We start from the raw sequence: 19,817 nt of genomic DNA, 5'->3' as shown, positions 1-19,817 counted from the left end.
GATATATGCCGAAGAATGGATTAAATCTGTTTTTAATCATTTTTTTGAGACATATTGATTGTATATTAAATATTGTTTAATTATGGCAACATTTGTTGCGCATTACAGAATAACCCATATATATATTATATATATTATATATATATATATATAAAAGCCAGAAATCATAAATATAATCAATTTGGCAGAGAATATCATAAAAAAATAGTAGCATTGAATTATGTTATGTGTTATAATATTATCAAGTTTTTTACATAAATGTAAATAATATTTATACATTTATTATATTATGTGTATTACATGATGCATTAAAATTATTACAAAAATGAATACACGATAATATAAACATGTATTTCATACATATTTTCTGGTGTACTGTGTATAAGTATATTAAAATTATACGTATAATCTCTTTTAATGGAAGACTTGATTTTGGAAGCCACAAAGATTTTGCATTCCAGCAGGAAGCATATAGAGTCATTTAACAGATTCAGTTTAAATCTATTATTGTTTTAATATAGATCGCAGAGTATCTAAGAATATATTCGCATGATGTTCCGTAAATGTCAAGGCAGGTCTTAATCTTATCGTCGCAGTACCACAGCCACCGGTTTGAATACCTGCTCGTTAAGAGTTAGAAAATTTGTCTATTATATTTTATTATATTAATCGATTTAATGTCTAAGTAAATGATAACGTTTTAGAGAAATTGTCATTGCAATCAATAGGTATTAGTTAGATGATTATCATACCTTTGCTTAAAAGTTTCTTAATTATCGTATCTCGTAATTCAGGCGAAGAGCAGTTAAATGCAATGAACGTTCCACGTCCACGTATCGAATTAATCATCGTAGAAAATTCATTTTGCAAACTCGTCAATTGTTTTAGCATATAATCGCCAACAGTCGTAACCCTATGCAAAAGATTTTCCTTCCTTATCGTCTCTAATATTGCTTCGAGTAATATCATTTTGCTGGGATCTCCCATCCAGGTGTTGAATATACGGTAGGATTGTTTAGGTCTGTAAAGTGCATGGACAATGTTGAACGAGCAGATGACAAATCTTGTGAAACAACGAATAGCTTTGAAGCAATTTTACTTTAAAGATTTGACATGGTAATAGCCGCCCAATTGCATTTTCTTGCTAAAGGTCACCAAATCCGGAGGAGATTCTAAATTGAAATGTTCGTGACACCACATTTTTCCTGTTGGCCCGCCCCCAGTTTGTACTTCATCGATTAATAATGCCGCATCGTGCTGAAATAATAATAGTAATGGTAATAACATATCTGAAAATTGTAAATATATAATAGATAACGTTTGCTGTATTGAATTTGAACTAATACTTTTTTTGTTATACGCTGTAATTCTTGAAAAAATTCAGGAGATGCGTGATTATCACCTCCTTCCGCCTGAATTGGTTCAACTATCACACCAGCAACTGGAATTTTCTTCTCAGTTTTGTACTTTTCGAATAATTCCTCTACCTGATAATAAAATAACCGGTAATAAAACATATTATGGATACAAACGAAACTAACTAGAGAATTATATCATCGTTGATAATTAATGGAAACAAACACAAAAGTTAATTACTTCGGCTAGACATCGATTATCTTCTTGCTGATTTTCTCGAATATTTTCATTCAAGGGATATTTATATACAGGAAATGACGCGATCGGCCAATCAAACGCTGGAATATCTATTTTATGAATGTATTTGCTGTGCGTTGTTGAAAGAGATCCCAATGTTCGTCCATGAAATGCACCTATATCGATATTGATATTATTTTCTCGACTGATTTAACACGGAAATCGCTAGATAGTTTATGTAAATAAGAAATTTAACACCCTTTTCTACCTATTTATACGAGTATAAGTTAGTTACCTTTGAACGAAAGTATCGAAAATCGCGGAGTACCAGGTGTTTGATTCATCATACAACTTTCCATTTCCTCTCTCGTGAACGGAGCGTCTTCCCTTTGTTTTTCAGCATACCAAATAAAAATTGTTTTAAATGCATTTTCATTCGAACAAGAGCCACACATCATAGTTGTGATGTGGGACAATCCTGGTGGGGCAATCTGTATATTACGTAGTAAATATATTGTAAGTTACATAAATTACACAATCGTAATCATATACATGCATTAAGATGTTTCCATTTATATATTTGCAAAATATTATTAGGCAACAAGATTAGGTACACTTAAGTATAGCTATCATTAAGGTATTCGCGTACCTCTTTATGTAGCAAAATTTTCCTCAGTTTATCTGGCCAATCCTTTCCAGGAAAAACACCTAACGCAGGCCTATTTGCTATAATTCTCTATTAAAAATGTAAATCAATATATTTTTGTTATTTGATGTGCAATATGTACATACATGTAATATTTCAATAACATTTATTAACTCGTTAACTAATGTTATTATTAATTCTATATTTTTTCTACACGTAATGTGTCGAATGTATCAATGTGATAAAACTACATAGATATTTTAAAATAAAGAACGGATCGTTTAAAGATATTCCGTTTACCTGATTAACCGGATCAGCGAGAGCTTTTAACATAGCTGGATGATTGTAGCCCAGAGGCATCGACGAAATTTGCATATAAACATCAAGCAGAGTATTCCCATCGACGTCCATTATATAGTTACCTACTGATTTTTCGTAGTCTGCGAAGAATTGTACGGAAGAGGCTTGCTGCAGTCAGATTTCAACATGTAACCCATTTCATCTCTAGTATACATATTTAGAGAAGATTAAACGTTACAAATAATACATGATTCATTTTATTACTCAAATATAATAACTTATTACGTTTGTTTCTAAAAAGTGTTTAAAACATTAAGCTGCAGATATGTAAGAATAATAATGTGAATTTCTCTTCAAATGTAAGTAGGTTTCTTTCAACGTGTTAAAGTAGATGATCATCGACATATATATGTCCAATGTTAGAAATTAAATAAAAAAGATATTTGAAATATTTCGATGATTTTGAACGTACTTGCATCGAAGTGAGTTCCTGGAATAAACTACGAGATCGAGGTCCTGGTATTTCTGTTGTTACCATAGGCTTTTTTGGTTCCTCTACGGATACGGTCAAGCATCTCTTCCAAGATATTGAATACCCTAGGTGATTCCATAAACAAGTAATTTTTATTTTCGTTTCAACAAATTCTTGTAGTGTCCTATATTGACTTAGCATTGTTAAGTAACAAGGAGAATATAAACTGTGCTCGTTTCATCCTCTAAATATCATAATGAGAACTTTGAATATTTGGAATATTTTTGCATATTTATAAACGTATAAAAATATTCAGTTTATTTATTAGTTTTTCGGGTGAAGATATGGTCATGTTCGATATGTTTTAATTTTTTCTCTTTAAATATCATATGTAAGATATCATGTAAGATTTCATTGACGATAGGATTCGTTATAAAGTAGTCTAAGTCTAGCGCAACGTGTAACGTATCGACTTCAATCACGTTATTCACAACCCTCGATTTAATAGATTGAGCGTTTAGTTTTATTGATGTCAGTCGTGGGTAATTGGTTATCGTATTGACGTGCTTTTGTTCCAGCACACTTATAACAGCAACGGTGTGCCCATCGTTCGTTTAGCTCACAATTATAATCATCTTCGAATAAATCAATTTCTCATCCATAAAGGTTCGTTTGGAGTTTCGAATTGGCTGATATCTCTTCTTTACTTACCAGTTATAATACCTAATCTTGGATCGTTGTTATCGCGTATAATTAACTCGTGTCTTTTGCTATTTTTATCATAACTGATAACGATAAATTTTGTATCGCCGAAAATTTCGAAACCATTGTGTACTTAGAGCTTTATTTTCCGTACGTTGCATCGACGAATATGGTATAATATATTATACAAACATTACTTTATTATTACGTTTACCTAGACTTATAGCTGTTTTAACACGTAGCGCGGATGTTATATGCCGAAAATATTTTTCAAGTTTTTATTTCTTTTTCTTATCCTTTTAATCAAACGTAAAATCGATCTTTAAATAATCTATATCGCTTCGTACAAGTTTTTATACTTTGTCGACTAATTATACATTGTGATAGCGATCGTTCCCGTCTTTGCTATACACAAGTGAATTAAAACTAAATTTTTGACGACGTCGATTTATTTGCATGAAAATTGTACATCAAAAGCAATTATTTACACTTGAAATTTATTTCTGAAAGTACAAGGTTATAAACAAGTTTATAGCTGTTTAAGAAGAGTTCACACATGTAAACATCGACGATTCGTTCAATTGTATGATATTCTCGATTTTGATAAGATAAGAAGTGAAATGGGCGTAGATAGCTTTTTTTAGATACGAAAGAAGTACATAACAGGAGTTTAAAGGTTAAGGAAAGGATAATAGAGGCTTAAAGATCATCGTATATTCAATCTCCTTTACTACGAAACATGTATATATGTATATACGTGTATATATATATGTATAAACGTGATATTTGTTGAAATAATTGTCGAATGAACGATACTCAATTCGACCATCTTTCGTGGGCAGAACTCAAGTTTCGACTAGAACAAAATGACTATGAGTAATATATTTCTACAAAATATATCATAATACGATACTTGAATACTTGGATGGTATGGTACTTGGATTATCAACCTAATCGATGTTTGCTTTGAAAGATAAAACATTTTAACGATAAAATATTCACATCTCGCAGATAACACTCCTTCAAATATACTTTCTATTTTGGTACTGTCTTTCTTTGCCTATTTTCATAGTTTATTGAAAAATATTAAACACGTGGTTGTTAAAAGAGGAATCTGAGAAAGTGTACATGATTTCAGTTTAACATAAAGTTGTTAAATTAAGTTTTTAATCGATCAGGTTTTCGTATGTACTATGTACTATTTGTGTATACTTTGCGAAGGATTACTATCGCAACGGGGGAAAAAATGTAACATAATCATTGTCAGAAAATAATAGAGAAAACCGTAAAAGAAGGAAATTGATGGGGGAGAGCAAGTTATCGATTTTCTAAGTCTATCGGACTGGTTTACTGTCCGAAATGGCTGCTAGCTATTTCTCTCGCTTCGTTTCAATTTGGTTGTTAAAGACCAAAGAAACAAAGAATAAATGGATGAAACAAATGGACATGGAGACAAAGTCATCGGAATGGAGAAAAATACGGTCGTAAAAATAGATTGTACCTTTGAATAACTGCCGTGAAAATTTTCGAGTAAAGAGCGCACTTTGACACTTGTTAGCGAGCATCTTGCATGTGGTATTCTAACACTGACCTAAAGGTTAAATTTCACGAGAATTGGAGAATCACGCCGAATAAAACGCTCCCTTGAAGGGATGGATTCGGACTGGTCACCGATATAACACTCTGCAGATCCTTGCGCAGGAAATGTTTGATCGTTTCCGAGATTGTACGAACATTCACGAACTAGTTCCACTTTGACCGCGAACTTTTAACTAAACGTCGCGCGCGATGCAATATCGTTTGTTTGTTCGATACAAGTTCGATCTTTTCGAGTATTAGTTGAAAGATAATAACGAAAATGAACGAACCAACACGTGACACATACGCGCTTGACATACACCTACAGATCAGTACGTTTAACTATCGATAAATGCTTGCAACGTCCAACTTTCATCCCTGCAGGACGTCTTCGAACGAATACGGACATGTACGAACTTTCACGATCGTTTAAAGCTAATGGCGGGATCCACGGTACTCTCGTGATCGAAACTCGCATCGTATCGCATCACGTTTAGATAATTATAGTTTACGATCTAATGAAACGATCCGAATCGTTTTTGATTTAAATAATTTTGCATCGTTTACTCATTGTATCGATAAAGTTTATCTTAACGGAGATCCGTTTTTTAATGTTGATATCTTTAAAAGTCGACGAAACACGTAAGTGTCGGTAATGTGTCAAATGTATTTTCTTTTTAAACGTTTCTTTGCTGCTTGTCTCAAAAGACAAATGGAAGATGAAATAGGTTTCGTTCTATTGCTAAATCAAACAGTATACCGGACTTTTGAACAATGTATTTGTTGTGTTACGTTGATTATGAAAATTAATTCGATAAACGATTCTAAATTAAATGGTAGATAGACCTAAAGATCCCCACTTATGTGTACGATTTTTTACAAGTTCCCTCTATTTTATAACGCTAGATATACATATTATTATTTAGTACTAATATCAACTAGAAAGATTGCTACGTAAATATCCAAGAAGTTGGCTTTCCCTCTGCGCAGTTAGCGTTTGCTTGATTTTAAAATGCCATTGCGTTTCGTGCCACGAATAAAAATGGGTCTGTCAATTGTTGCGAATAACGACTAACCGAATAACGAAAGTGAAAGTAAAATTTCTGTGCTTTTCTTAATGCACCGTGTGTTACTTACGAAACTGGCTTGTTACGAGATGAGGTTAATTTCGATGCAGAGCCAATTTCATCTGTCACACTCAAAAATCTTGTACCAATATTTGCATCGTTCCTGACCTCTTTACCATTACATATTTACTGTATCGTATTACTATCTACTTACTTACTAGAACGCGCATTCTACGATAATTCCTTTTCACGAAACAATCGGGACTTATACAATTTATATCATATTTATTCTAATCGTTCTATTAATTACTCGTATTAGAGTGATAACTCTATCAATTAGTAACTATTGGAGACGTTAACTAGTTAAAAAAATGGTAGGTTAACCCTTTAACCTACAACTACGGGCATAGCCCGTAGTAAATGATCGGATCAAACGTAAATATTACGGGCATAGCCCTTTGTACGATGATCGGGCCAAATATAATATGTAATATAATATATAATAGCTTGTTTACGTTTTCGGGCCAAAATTCTCGAACGTAAATCGTAGGTTAAGGGGTAAAATTTGTCATTCTTAAACTTTTCTCATAATTCGCAAAGTGTAACAAGTAAATTTTCAAATATCAGCCTGCTGTTAGACTAATTGTTTATATACACGATATATACGAAAAAATTTGATAAAATATAAGTAATTTGTAAGATTTTTACCTATCTAGTAGTTTGAATATCTTCTTCTAAAAATTGAAACGAAAAATTTGTTAAACAACTGTATTACAACTATCGACTTGTAGATACTTGGTACAATAAATATATTGTGCTAAAATAGTTACGATGAAAGTGATTTAATGAAAATACATAAATCGATATACATGTACATGCTATCTACACATACGTAGATCTCGTCTCAATAAAAATCAGTATTAATTTTTCCAAAAGAGTATCTACTTGTTTTTGGTAGTTACAAGTAGAACTTTAAAAGATATTTTGTCAGTTTGGTAGTTTTAGCGTTAAATGGGTTTAATTTAGCGTGTTTAATTTAATGCATTTTAAATTCGTTCGATATTTTGATCTTATATTAACATGTAAAAAGACTCTGTAAATTTCAAAACTCTGATTGGGAATTCGAAAGTCGACGATCTTCAAGTTGAAAAAAAGTTATTCGATGGATTTTCGAGCGTTACTTTGTTACACGCATTATTCTAATATTATGTGGCTAGAAACTACGCCTGTTAGTCCTTTTCTCCCAAGAGCAAATTTATATTATACTGTTGGTGGTGGTGGTCAAGTTTTTCGGCTATAGCAACCCACGCTGTATCGTATGAGCACTATTCGTTCGCGCCAACGCATTCGAGTCTGTTCGTTCGGCTGCGTTACATCGCGACCACTGTGCTGCCTCTCTGTACGTTTCGTTCAATTATTCAAATTAACACACCTTGCACAAAAAATTCGAACGAGTCGATTTCATTTCATTTATCATTAAATAATCTACGTTTCTCTCGTTTCGATGTTTCAACGTTTCAACGTAGTGGATAGTTGAGAAAATTCGAAAGTGATTGTCGAATAGGAAATCTCTCCAAAGAACATCTCCCTTAATTTGGTAAACGAGTGACCTAGACAGTTTTCACCTATAGTTTGGCCATCGATATTAAAATTCCGATCACGCGCCCACCGGTAAGTATCCTCCCGTTCTTGCGGTACCGATTGCACGTTGCTCATTTTACGATCTACACGCGTAATTTCACCCGGAAGAAAATGTCAAAACGGTTCCTCGCTGTAAAATTCGAACATTCGAGTCGACGAACATCGATGTCACTGGACAACCTGTTCGATGGAAAAGACGGCTCGTACGCGGGAAATACGAAAATTTCAATATCGACGAAGAAAACTTTTTTCGAATATATTATTATTTTGCAAAATTATCTGATAATTACGTCTGATGACTGTACGTACAAATATCTATGTATCACTTGCTAATAATATTATTTTTTACCAGAAACATTTAACATTCGGTAACGTCCAATAAAATGTTGTCTATCCTGTTTAAGAACTGCACGACCGAATAGATTTTTTCTTTCTATTAACAGACTAAAATTCTCCATTAACTAAAAAAGCAATGGTTTTGGATTTTTATTTTATTTCTGACCTTGGCAGAAACCTTGATTGAAACCTTGACTGAAGAGAACCGTCGTTCCTTTCTCTCATTTTTGCTATTTTGTCCCGATTTCGATACCGTTTTGATGTTAAAATTAACTTAATGCAAAGATGACGGCAGAGGCTTATCCGAGCAAAAATTATCTTTCTAGAATCATAAATTTCATATTTAAACGTGAAAATATGTTAATACGTGCTTAAAGTTCTATACATCTGGAATACGACATAAATTTTTCTATGACACACAACTCGGTTATTCGAAGGCGTACCTTATACCTTTACGAAAGAATCATTGATCGAGTGATTTCAAATTCTCAAAGGATAAGCTGGAATTCATTGTTCGTCTTTATCTTTCGGTATCTTTTATCCACCGTCTATTGTCACCTGAAACACTTGTTCCACGAGAGTTGCGTTCAATAAATATTCAAAAGTTTCCAGAAAAAGAAGACATTGTTTACGACTTTTTTACGCAATACCAGGATTTTGCAAACGATTATAACAATGTTTTATTATATGTAATAATTTTGTTAGGTGAGACTTTTTAAATTCAGTTAAGAAACCGCGTCGAGCATATTATGTTATTTGTAACATTGACGAACCCCTCCAGTATTGTTTCAAAAATTGGAAGAAGTAGTTATGTCGATACATACAATGAATTTGACGAACTACATTATTATGTGATTATTGTTAAAATCAGTCTCGCGCATGAGAGAAAAGAGGGGCAGCGTAGTACAGGGTAGGAAGTAGTAATGGTAGTAAAACAAATATCATAATTATCGTTATTAATGAAACATCTGAGCGAACTGAAACGTAGCACATAACCATACAAAATTATATCGGCGATAAATCACATGATTCATACGTGTATCCAAATTTTAACCATCATCAACGTTCAGCAATGTTTTTAATGTAAAAAATCAATGTTTCTCTCAACAACCCTCCAACTTTTTCTTTTTTGCTATCTTTCGAACGTGCAAACACGCAAACACTAAGGTTACGAGTGAAGGTTTCGAATGTTCTTTCTACGATTCGATTACTATTCCATTTCCTCAAATTTTCATAACTCGGATTTATTATCTATCTTTATCTTGTAACACTGATCAAATATCTTTTTCTTATTTTTTATTTCACGGATTTGTGAGAAAGTCGCAATAAATGTGTAAACATAATATCGATATCGTATTAATATCGTAATACTTAAAGAGATCTAAGGAAAGATGTTCTTTTTTGTCTACTAGATTTTAAGCTGAAATTTTCGATAATAATTTAGATTGCTTTCGTTCTTCATAAGTCGTACGATGGGATAAGGAAAACATCCGGGTACTATTCGAGATTTTAAATTCTGTAAAAGTATACCAATATTATCCTTGATGATGATGATGTACATAGATAACAAATATTTAATTTTTATAATTTACTTTATCGTGGATAGAACTTATAGATGTGACAAGTTTGGCAAAGTTTTATAGCTGTTAAAAAATATGTGATTATTTACGAAACGTTGAACGTTTATCATATTTTTTCTAGTTACAGGACCAAAGACTAGATTAGTCCATCTTTTCATATATTAAGATAATTAAGTTTGTCTATATTTACATTCTTATCTGGTATATATATATGCATGTATGTCATTTGAAACTGTATATGAGATATTTTCAGTTTTTCAAATTTACTACTTAGTTTTGCATTAGTATACTTAAATAAAAGTTATAAGCGTTTTGATTTCTGAAAAGGTAGTTTTTTTTGTAATATTAAGAAATAAATGTATTTTAGCTACGTTATTCGTTAACTTCTTTAATTCAGGCATCATTCCAAAACTAAAAGATACGATATAATAGCTATATGTAAGTACCTGTATACATGGTTTTTCTTACAATTAGGTCTTTCAAACCATTTTATAATATTACCTATCTTGTATAATATTTATGAATATAATACAATTGAAAAATAAAATTTAATTATAAATCTTTTCTAGCCTTAATAAATTCGTCCTTGAAGAAGTCAAATTAAAGTCAAATTCTAGATCGAATGTTGGACGTAACGAATACCGCAAGACGTTATTTATATGTATGTTTTTTTTTCTTACCGAATTCGAAGTTTCGATAATTTCAGTATGTGTGTATACATGTGAAGAAAAAACGAAGAAACCGTTGAACCTGTCTTTTTTCTGAATGTACTTCTTAAATTGCCTGTTAGAACTACATAAGTACGTATGTATATATGCATATATATATGCATATATGTATATACATACATATTTACATGTTCACCCGGATCGATTCTAGTTGTCATGGCTTTCTTGTTTCGCTTCATGGCTTTTATTTTTCTTTGGTGTTGAAACAGTCATCAACCTGTTTTAACGCGTATATATTTCTTTTTCGTAACCTTACTTTTACCATAATTTACAACGAACTTCGACAAGTTGCTTCCTCGAGATGTTTAAACTTAATTATTATATATCTCTATTATCTAACAACGAATCGTAATTACGTATACTCAGTAATAAAATAAAATTGAAACTTTACAAAACACAGGATTGTAATTACGTCATACTAGCTGTAATCATTCAGTTGCTCTCCGATCCAATCGTATTTTTTTATCGTTAAAAAGTTTCTCAAGTTCGAGAAGAAAGGTGAAGAAATTATCGTTTATACGAGTGATTTCTCCTTTCAATTCATATTACTAAGTTTTTCTTATGTGTTTTTGTTTGTTGAAACGAAAGCAAGCTTAAATGATCCCCGATAGTGTCTAATTAAATAGTGGCATTAAACGATATATCCATTTATCGTGAAATATTTCAGTGATGATTTTTTACTATACCGTACGATATGTATACGTCGAGTATACATGATATGTCGAGTAATAATAATACGTATAACAAGATACAGTATCTTTAAAATTATTTTTCAATATACGACGAGATAGTATGCATTTTGATTGTCAGACGCGTGATTGGGTCGCTTGGTATTCATTCAGAGATCTGAATCATTTGCTTCGAAAACTAATTGACTATACAATTTTTTTCATTGCTTTACTTTCTACGAAGACCTTTCTACGAAGATCTTTATTATTATATGTATTAGTATATGTATATATTATGATGCGATAATGCATTATATATATTGCAATTATGCAATAAGAAAATTGACATCTGTACCCAAGTGTCGAACGTTATAGGGTAATTCTATTACTCGAGAGGCTCTGTACCCTCGAATTTTTTCATAGCTTTCAAACTATTTCATCGGATACCATCGTAATATTAATTAACCGTAATAATCAGACTCGGTGAACACATCGACGACGCGTTACAGTTTGCATACATAATTCTTTATAAGATAATAAACGTTATATCGCATCGGCTGAGACATTGTATGTAACGTAGACATTAGAAAATTTTAACTGATTATTACTAGCAAACTTGTAATATCCCTCCTAATTTGTATTTTCTTTGTGTATTTATCGAAATATTTCCCAACCCTTCGATTATCTTTCGCCAGGAACAAAGAAAAATACAATCGAGTCGAAAATAGCCAGCGATTTTGTATAACTTACGGAAAATAATTTACAAGGCAGTAACCTTAAATTGTCATTCAGCGACATGAAAAATATCCCAGGGTCCGATAAGAGACATAAGTTCCTTAAAAACGAATAAAAAAAAGGCTGGTTAACCTTCGTCGTTTCGGAGAAAGGTGCCACACCGATTTATCTCAAGTCATCGAATTCCGTTGATAAAAGACAAACGTAACGATAAATTAATATTGAAATTGAAAGGCACTTTGCACAATTCCGTGTAAGGGCATCGATTTCATCATATATGGATAGAAAAAGTTTTAATCACCAGTTATGCTATTTATCATTATTTTTTTCAGATTGATACGTTTGATTATTTTATATTAAACCTGTCGTTACTTATAAATCTTAATAAAATCATGTAATGTTTTCGAGTAATGTACATTTATTCTATCATTCTATCATTACGTCTTATCGTGTTTTGTTCGCGTATGATTCGCAAGAAAGAGAGCATTGTTGTTCAATAATATAATATCGATGAATATTAATTGCGCATAAACATGTATGTTATAACAAAGCTGGCAATACTTTTTAGATTATCTCATCTGTCGTCTTGTCTGTTTGAAATTACGATGCTATTACTACGATATTTCCTTATAAAACGATTAAATTACATCCTATAATAGTAACAAAAGTATGCTTGTTCAACATTTATGATGTTTGATTTGCCGTACGCTAGAAGGTATCGAATTTTAGATACGTGTGTATATAAATTTTAAACTCGACTGTTAATCGTCGACATATCGACTCGCAAAGATATTAACGTTCGATCGGTTTAATGTCAGTCTAAATTTATGTTAATTTCATTCGATATTTTAATTTAATGATCATCATGTACAATATATACACGACGGTAGACACAACTCTGATACCGTGGACATTAAATCTTTGAAATACGTATTTTTCACTTGTATTGTATTATTTCTTGCAACGAAATGACAGAATGTGATTAAATTTTCTTTTATAAAAGCACACAACTTTATATTGTATAGAAATAATGAAATAGACGTTATAGAAGCGAATAGGTGTGTATGCTAAAGTGATAATTAAAATTATTGTAGGGACATTTTAAATAACTTTTGTCTATACGTGTAACCGCCACTTGAGTTTAGTTTCTAAGTTATAAAACCATTTACGTTTAATAGTACATATATAGGGTGGTTTGTAACTAGTGGTACACGCGGAAAGGGGGTGATTCTACGCGAAAAAAGAAGTTGAAAATATAGAATAAAAAATTTTTTTTTATTTTTTTGTTTCTTTTTTAATTTTTCCATTGAGACAACGATCTATAGTGAGATCCGTTATAACGAGACGTGATAAAGTGCACGCGTACCGAGCGAAAATTCAAAGTCGATTTTCTCGAAAACAAAGCCTCAAACGAAAAATTTTTATTCTATATTTTCGATTTCCTTTTTTGCGTAGAATCACCCCCTTTCCGCTTGTACCACCAGTTATCAACCACCCTGTATATAAATTTATTTTATAAATTTTTGTTCTGTAAATAACTTCCCAATGACGGTAGGTATATTTGTTGCATTTTTCAGCAATTGAAGATTAGAATAATGTGCAACATTTCATACATCAACCGATTTATAAAAAATGATTTCATTCTAACGTTGCCGGGACCACTCTGTCCCAACGCTACAATCTATACTGTGTACAACTCACTGATCCTCCTTTTTTACAGTATTAAAAATGGTTGTCTCTCTCACCAATAGATTATATTCAGATCAGGTTATATAAAAACGTGGTTGCCTACTCGAGAATGAAATGTAACGATAACTTAAAAATTTAAGATTTTTGAGAATACTTTGGAAACTAAACCCGAGCGGTAGTTATATATGTATAGTTGTTCAGAATGCTGACCTTGATAAAATATCTCGAAGTAATTGAAATAAAAATATTCGCAATAATTATCGACAAAACGATTATTAATAAAATCAATTTTTAACGAAATAAATGAAGGGAGTGAGAAAAAGTAGAAATAGCGCAAATGAAAAAATCTTCGTTTTAAGAAAAGAACAGAAAAATTGATATGCTACTAAATACATATTCACAATGAAATATAAATGTTCATAAAGACATAATTCGTTAAAAGCTCGTCTAAACATGATAATTAAAAGCAAGTCTCATGTATGTTTCCTTATATTTATCTCGTGTATGAGAAAAACCTACCTGCACCACATTTTTCTATCAATCGCCTTAATTCATAAAATATTTTTTGACTTAAAAATGTCGATATCGCGATACGATAAACATTTCATTTTAATTGTAACTCAATCTGATTGTATATTCTTACGAAAGATTTTTATTGCTACTACCAAATTCAAGGTCTAAACTTTATTCACAATCATCTCTACGACAATTATTTTTCCAATGAAACATAAATAATCCCACTGTAAATAAAAACAGAATTTTATGGTATAATTAGAACTATCTATGTAAATAGACCTTCTTTGAAATTTCCCAACAGTTGAAATCTCTGCACGTTCACGTCCCCTGTTTCGATGAACACAGCGCTAAGGACATCTTGCTTGGTTCATTAATACGAGTATTACGATCTACCAGCGCGATATCATATTATTGTTACATTATCATCGTCATCGTCGCAAAATTTGATTTTTTCGAAAACGAAATTTCGAAAAAAGAAATTTTGTTCTAGACTTTCGACTTGTCTCTGCATGTAGAATAATCATTTGTCCATGTGATCTGCTACAGTCTGTGCATTTTAAGAACTTTGGCTAATCAAATTAGTAATTATGGTACATTTTCAACGGGAAGAGAGCCTAAGAGAGAGGAGAGGGGAAGGGGGATTAATAACAGAATGATTCATAAACGCATCTAAATACTTCAGGGGATAAATCTGCACACGAAAATACGGATGAAGTTGTCAAGCTCAATATTTTGAATAATTTTTTCCTATACGTAGGAATAGCAGCGTTGCGCGGCGGTCGGCCTTAGTTTTTGAGGTATACGCACACATATCCCGCCTCCCGACCTTAGTTTTCAAGCTGAGTTGGGTTAGTGGTAGTATTAATCCGACCGTCGCGCTGTGGAGATTTAATCCGGATTTAGATCGTGATGGCCATGCAATGGATCCATCTCATCCTATCCATCAATTTGCAAAAGTGCTATTAAGAAATGTTTTTACCATAAAAAGAAAAGAAGGCGAAAACTTGGAACATTCCCTTTAATCGCCTATAACTTGAAAATTAAAGTACGTAGAATATATGTACTGTGTTCGCACGTCGTTTCTTACGTATTTTTGTATGGAGGTTTATTCCCTGAAGTATTGAAATATATGAATCACCCTGTATGAAATAACGTTCTAAATAATTTTTTATTTTATGACCTGTAAATCTTATTTTAGGTGAACATGATTAACAGATATCGGTATCGCAATATATTTTTTGTACTATCCTGTTTCTTTCTTCAGGTAAGTTACTTGTTCAGATATTGTTCAAACATTGTTCAGATACACGTGTGTACATATTTGTTCACATACGTATACGTATCTATACATGTAATACCTGCCAATTCGTTTCATTTAACTCTTAAAAAAACTTAATCAATTAATAGGAAAGTTAATACGTTTATTTCAATCGATGATAATGCATATAAAAATTATGCGTTCTTATCGCGCATGTGTTTCATATTTATTTCGCAACTAAATTCAATTCAATTTAATATCATAAAAATCAGTTTGTTTCATTTTGATATTGTATAATATTTTTAATATTTTAATGTTTTATATTCCTCATTTTGTCTGTAACAAAACAGAAATATTTATAGTTATATAAAGTAATGACTTTAAAGGTTCCGAGTTGCATTCATGTAAATGGTCATGGACGTTTAATGGACCCACCTGCACGGAATAGTATGTGGCGTTTTGGATATCCGAATCCTGTAAATTACAATGACAATGAACTCTTTTGTGGAGGTTATGCAGGTTCGTCGTATTATAATGATTACCTTGTTCTGATATAGCGAGTTGAGAGAGACCAAGGGTATAGAATCCTGTTATACGTACACGATGAACGAATACATTGAAATTCATATCATATTACACAACGTCACTTTTAAGAGCTTACGAAATTGAAGAGCTCGATGTAAAAACCAGTCAGTTGATCGCTTTTCAGAAAGATCGACTTTTCGTGTCGGTTCGATATCGTTGCGACCACGAATTCCTTGTGACAATTCTTTGGCAGGCATTATTAGGTAATAATCAGATTATAATTATTATCTTTGCAGTGCAATGGGTAGAGAATAAAGGCCAGTGTGGAGTGTGCGGTGATGCTTATCATTTGAAAGAGCCGAGACCACACGAAGCGGGTGGCGAATACGCAAAGGGCACTATCGTTAGACATTACACGGTTGGTCAGGTAATTCCTTCTCTCTGTGCCTCAAATTTTCTATTATAACGAAGCTAGATCGATCGATGACGGAATCGAATATATCGTTCGAATCTATAGGATATCGACGTCGAGATCGAGCTTACAGCCAACCATTTGGGAAGATTTGAAATGTATCTTTGTCCAAATAACAATCCAAGGCACGTAGCAAACCAAGAATGCTTTGATAGGTAATCAAAATCTTTTGACGATATTGATTTATCAGTACCAATTTGTAGAATAGGTATGTGAAAATGAATTAGTTAATAATTATCGATAAAATCAGGATATTACAACGATAACAATCGTCTTGTGTGCATAGCTATGATAGAGGTTGAGCAAATTTTCGAAAAACATTTACTTATACATGTTATACGAAATACGTACATTAATTTTATATTATTTTTAAACTTGTATTTTTTACTGTATTCTTTATTATTAATTATACAGCTTATAATATGCGATTACAATTAGACTGTAATATATTTAAAACCTACGATGCTCATTTTCCTACATTTTCATATTTTATTTTATCTGCTTGCCGATATGTTTTAGGTATCGTTGCGTTTTATCAATGTACTAGATGCTGCTACGTTATACTAGATTGGTAACATCTTCATCGATAGTAACTGTTACTAAGTAACAGTAAAGTCTTTGCAAATTTCACATTAGGACATAATATCTATAATCATATTACGATTGCCTTCTTTCAAAAATCCGATACTGTATACGAAACATGTTGTTGTTTAAGATATCCGTTATATATATCCGGAACCCGAGACGTCCGATTTGAGATACCTCCAGACACTGAGAGAAAAGCTATATTTCGCTATAAGGTAACTTTACCACCGTATGTTACCTGTACGCAGTGTGTGATACAATGGAACTATTACACTGGTTTGTATTTTTACATTCTACAGAAATATTTGCTTACGTTAGTTTCATTATACCTACTTATAATTAGTTCTAGTGCAATTATATACTATCCTCGGAATTTGAGGAAAAACTATTTAAACCTATCTAATGTATAGTGTATATATATGTATGTATGGCAAAAATCAGTATATTTAAAAATCTCATTTGTTTTAAAAATGTAATAGTATCGTGTTCCGGCATTTGAGTAATGTCGAGAACGTAGATTTTTACTCGTTAGCAACCGATTAATTGATTTTGCAATCTAGGAATATTACGAATGCTATTATACATACATATTAGGTAATATGTGGGGCACCTGTGAAAATGGAACCGAAGCTAACGGATGTGGAAGACCAGAGACGTTTCGAAATTGCGCTGATGTGAGCATCGTTACTAGCACAGCCGGAGTACCGCCGCTCTTTGTACAGCAGGACAATCCCTTTTTGCTCTATTACAAAGACTATCGTTCTCCAAATAACATATTTCCGCTTGTCGTTAGGTAATTATAGCATTTTTTTGATCGGGGAGATCTGCAATTAACAGATGTAAAATTTATTAACCGGTGTTTTCAATCGTAGATCTCAGGTATGCATGTCCACTCATCTCTATCGGCGTATACCAGGAATGAATGACTGGTGTCAAACCAACTGTCTTCGCTATCCGCCAAATTGCCCAGCAGCTATTTGCCAATGCCCGTAAGTTATCGCGAACGAGCCTCGTACATATAATAATTACACATTTTCTAGTGAAATAATAGTTCGGCATACTCAAACCAAGAATTTCATCTTAACTGGAGTACCTCGTTGCTGGCCACTTTGTAATAATTGTGCGACGATCGTGTTTCATAATTTCCCAACAAATGTTCGCAACTTTTTCATCTCCTTACTTATCTCCTTTCCATGTACAGGCTGTAAGCAAATTGTTTGTCAAGATCATCATAGCGTTATTCTACATTAGTTTGGATACTGATTATTACATATTTTGCGTACTGACGTGCATACACATCTGCAAAAAAAAAAGCAGCCACTCCTCATAAATTATTGCTCCTCGTGAAGCGAGTAGAATATGACGCAGTAAAAAAAATTTGACTTGGTATTTGAAGATAAAGGTCAATTTCGCGGCTACTTCTTCTGTAGATCCTCATCGATCCAATGGTGTAGAATAATGGTCTGACAAATAATTTTTTTACATGTCGTACATACGTAGTATGTATCGTCCTGGAATATGTTGCAAACACTGTCTTATAAAAATGTTTTTAACCAAGTATACTATTCAGCTTAAAATATTAAGTCAAACCAATTCAGTTAATAGCATATATATAGATGTGCATATTTTTATTATGCACATATATATGGTATTTACTTAGTATATGGTATTTACATTTTCCATTTGTATCAAAGAAATTTATTTTATTTTATGCCGTGATGATTCGAGCGTCCGTCGATACTCCCTTGGTTTATTTAACAAAGAATAGTTAGTTTATCGATAAGAGAAATTTTATTAAAAAATCCATAAAAAATTGTATTCTTTGTTTCTAACAGGGAATTGTGCGATGCGATTGGAGATATTGCTGGCAAAGACGGTGCAAGCGTTTATTGCATGGATAAGTGTTTAGTATACCCTTCCAATTGCCCCTCTCAACGTTGTCGCTGTTATTAAGCAAATTTCAGTTACACGCAGACAATTTGGTGCGTAAGGAATTGTATCGTGAAGCTTTAGCTCATATTCGACGACTAACGATTAACAAAATGATTGTAATTCGATAATGTTTATCAATTTTGGCAGAAATAACTAGAACACCGTTATGTCCATATTTGACGTTTATTGTCAAGTGAGAAACTTAACTAAGCAATTGTAAATGATGACGCAGAAATAATATCTATGTTGTAATTTTATCGAATTTGACATTTGATTATGTATAGAAATATGACTGATATCTATCGAAAAACTGCCACACCGTCCACGGGAGCTATTCCGTTTACTTTGTAACGATCTAGTGTTAATGCTTGATAATTCTAATAATCTCTTGATAATCTTTCCCATTTGTGTTTTACGCGATGAATAAATATTTACATATGTAATGTTTGGTCCTGTTATATAATATTATTGAAAATATATATAGTATTTATTAGAATAAAGAGTAAAAAAGAAAAATTACTTGGTCCATTACGATATTGTGCGTTATCATTATCATTAGTATTGTTAGTTTCATTTGTATTTTTATTATTATTCGTTTATTTAGTATTAAATAATTACACTCGTTATGTATGAAATTACAAATATACGACATATCCTATAGGTATGATTAAAAAGACTTGTACGACTACTTTTAAGATTAATCTTTATTTCGAAGAAGAGATGAAAAGCTTGGAAACTTGTCACTACCCTCGATTGTTCTCGATAAAAAAAGATAAAAGAGGAGATGTTAGGAA

The 19,817-nt window shown here is 32.2% G+C and overlaps 2 protein-coding genes across 6 annotated transcripts; one reads left to right on the top strand and one right to left on the bottom strand.

Moving 5' to 3' along the window:
* Positions 1–213: 213 nt before the first annotated feature.
* On the bottom strand, positions 214–5,477 carry Gabat (4-aminobutyrate aminotransferase). Of its 2 annotated transcripts, XM_069119595.1 has the most exons (10): positions 5,215–5,477; positions 3,012–3,136; positions 2,540–2,707; positions 2,243–2,329; positions 1,889–2,084; positions 1,597–1,769; positions 1,347–1,487; positions 1,100–1,257; positions 753–1,021; positions 214–620 (listed from the first exon to the last, which is right to left on the bottom strand). In XM_069119595.1, the coding sequence occupies exons 1-10, from the start codon at positions 5,276–5,278 to the stop codon at positions 505–507; spliced, it is 1,497 nt and encodes a 498-aa protein (XP_068975696.1). In that variant the 5' UTR covers positions 5,279–5,477; the 3' UTR covers positions 214–504. The 2 variants fall into 2 exon arrangements, with proteins under 2 accessions (XP_068975696.1, XP_068975697.1); XM_069119596.1 differs by lacking the exon at positions 5,215–5,477 and having other exon boundaries at positions 2,540–2,743; positions 3,012–3,140.
* Positions 5,478–7,639: 2,162 nt separating this feature from the next.
* LOC138183607 (uncharacterized) lies at positions 7,640–19,697 on the top strand. 4 transcript variants are annotated; one of them, XM_069120791.1, is made up of 10 exons: positions 7,640–7,757; positions 15,450–15,515; positions 15,896–16,028; positions 16,331–16,461; positions 16,552–16,661; positions 17,222–17,367; positions 17,686–17,884; positions 17,964–18,080; positions 18,927–19,073; positions 19,171–19,697. In XM_069120791.1, exons 1-9 carry the CDS (start codon positions 7,677–7,679, stop codon positions 19,042–19,044), a joined length of 1,101 nt encoding a protein of 366 aa, XP_068976892.1. In that variant the 5' UTR covers positions 7,640–7,676; the 3' UTR covers positions 19,045–19,073; positions 19,171–19,697. The 4 variants fall into 4 exon arrangements, with proteins under 4 accessions (XP_068976892.1, XP_068976891.1, XP_068976895.1 ...); XM_069120790.1 differs by having other exon boundaries at positions 18,927–19,697; XM_069120794.1 differs by lacking the exon at positions 7,640–7,757 and adding an exon at positions 7,771–8,029 and having other exon boundaries at positions 18,927–19,697.
* The last annotated feature ends 120 nt before the right edge of the window (positions 19,698–19,817 follow it).

This window comes from Bombus flavifrons, chromosome 9 (genome assembly GCF_040668555.2).
Source record: "Bombus flavifrons isolate JBK064 chromosome 9, iyBomFlav1_principal, whole genome shotgun sequence".
NCBI classification, from domain to species: Eukaryota; Metazoa; Arthropoda; class Insecta; order Hymenoptera; family Apidae; genus Bombus; species Bombus flavifrons.
This window is presented reverse-complemented; position numbering and strand designations above follow the sequence as displayed.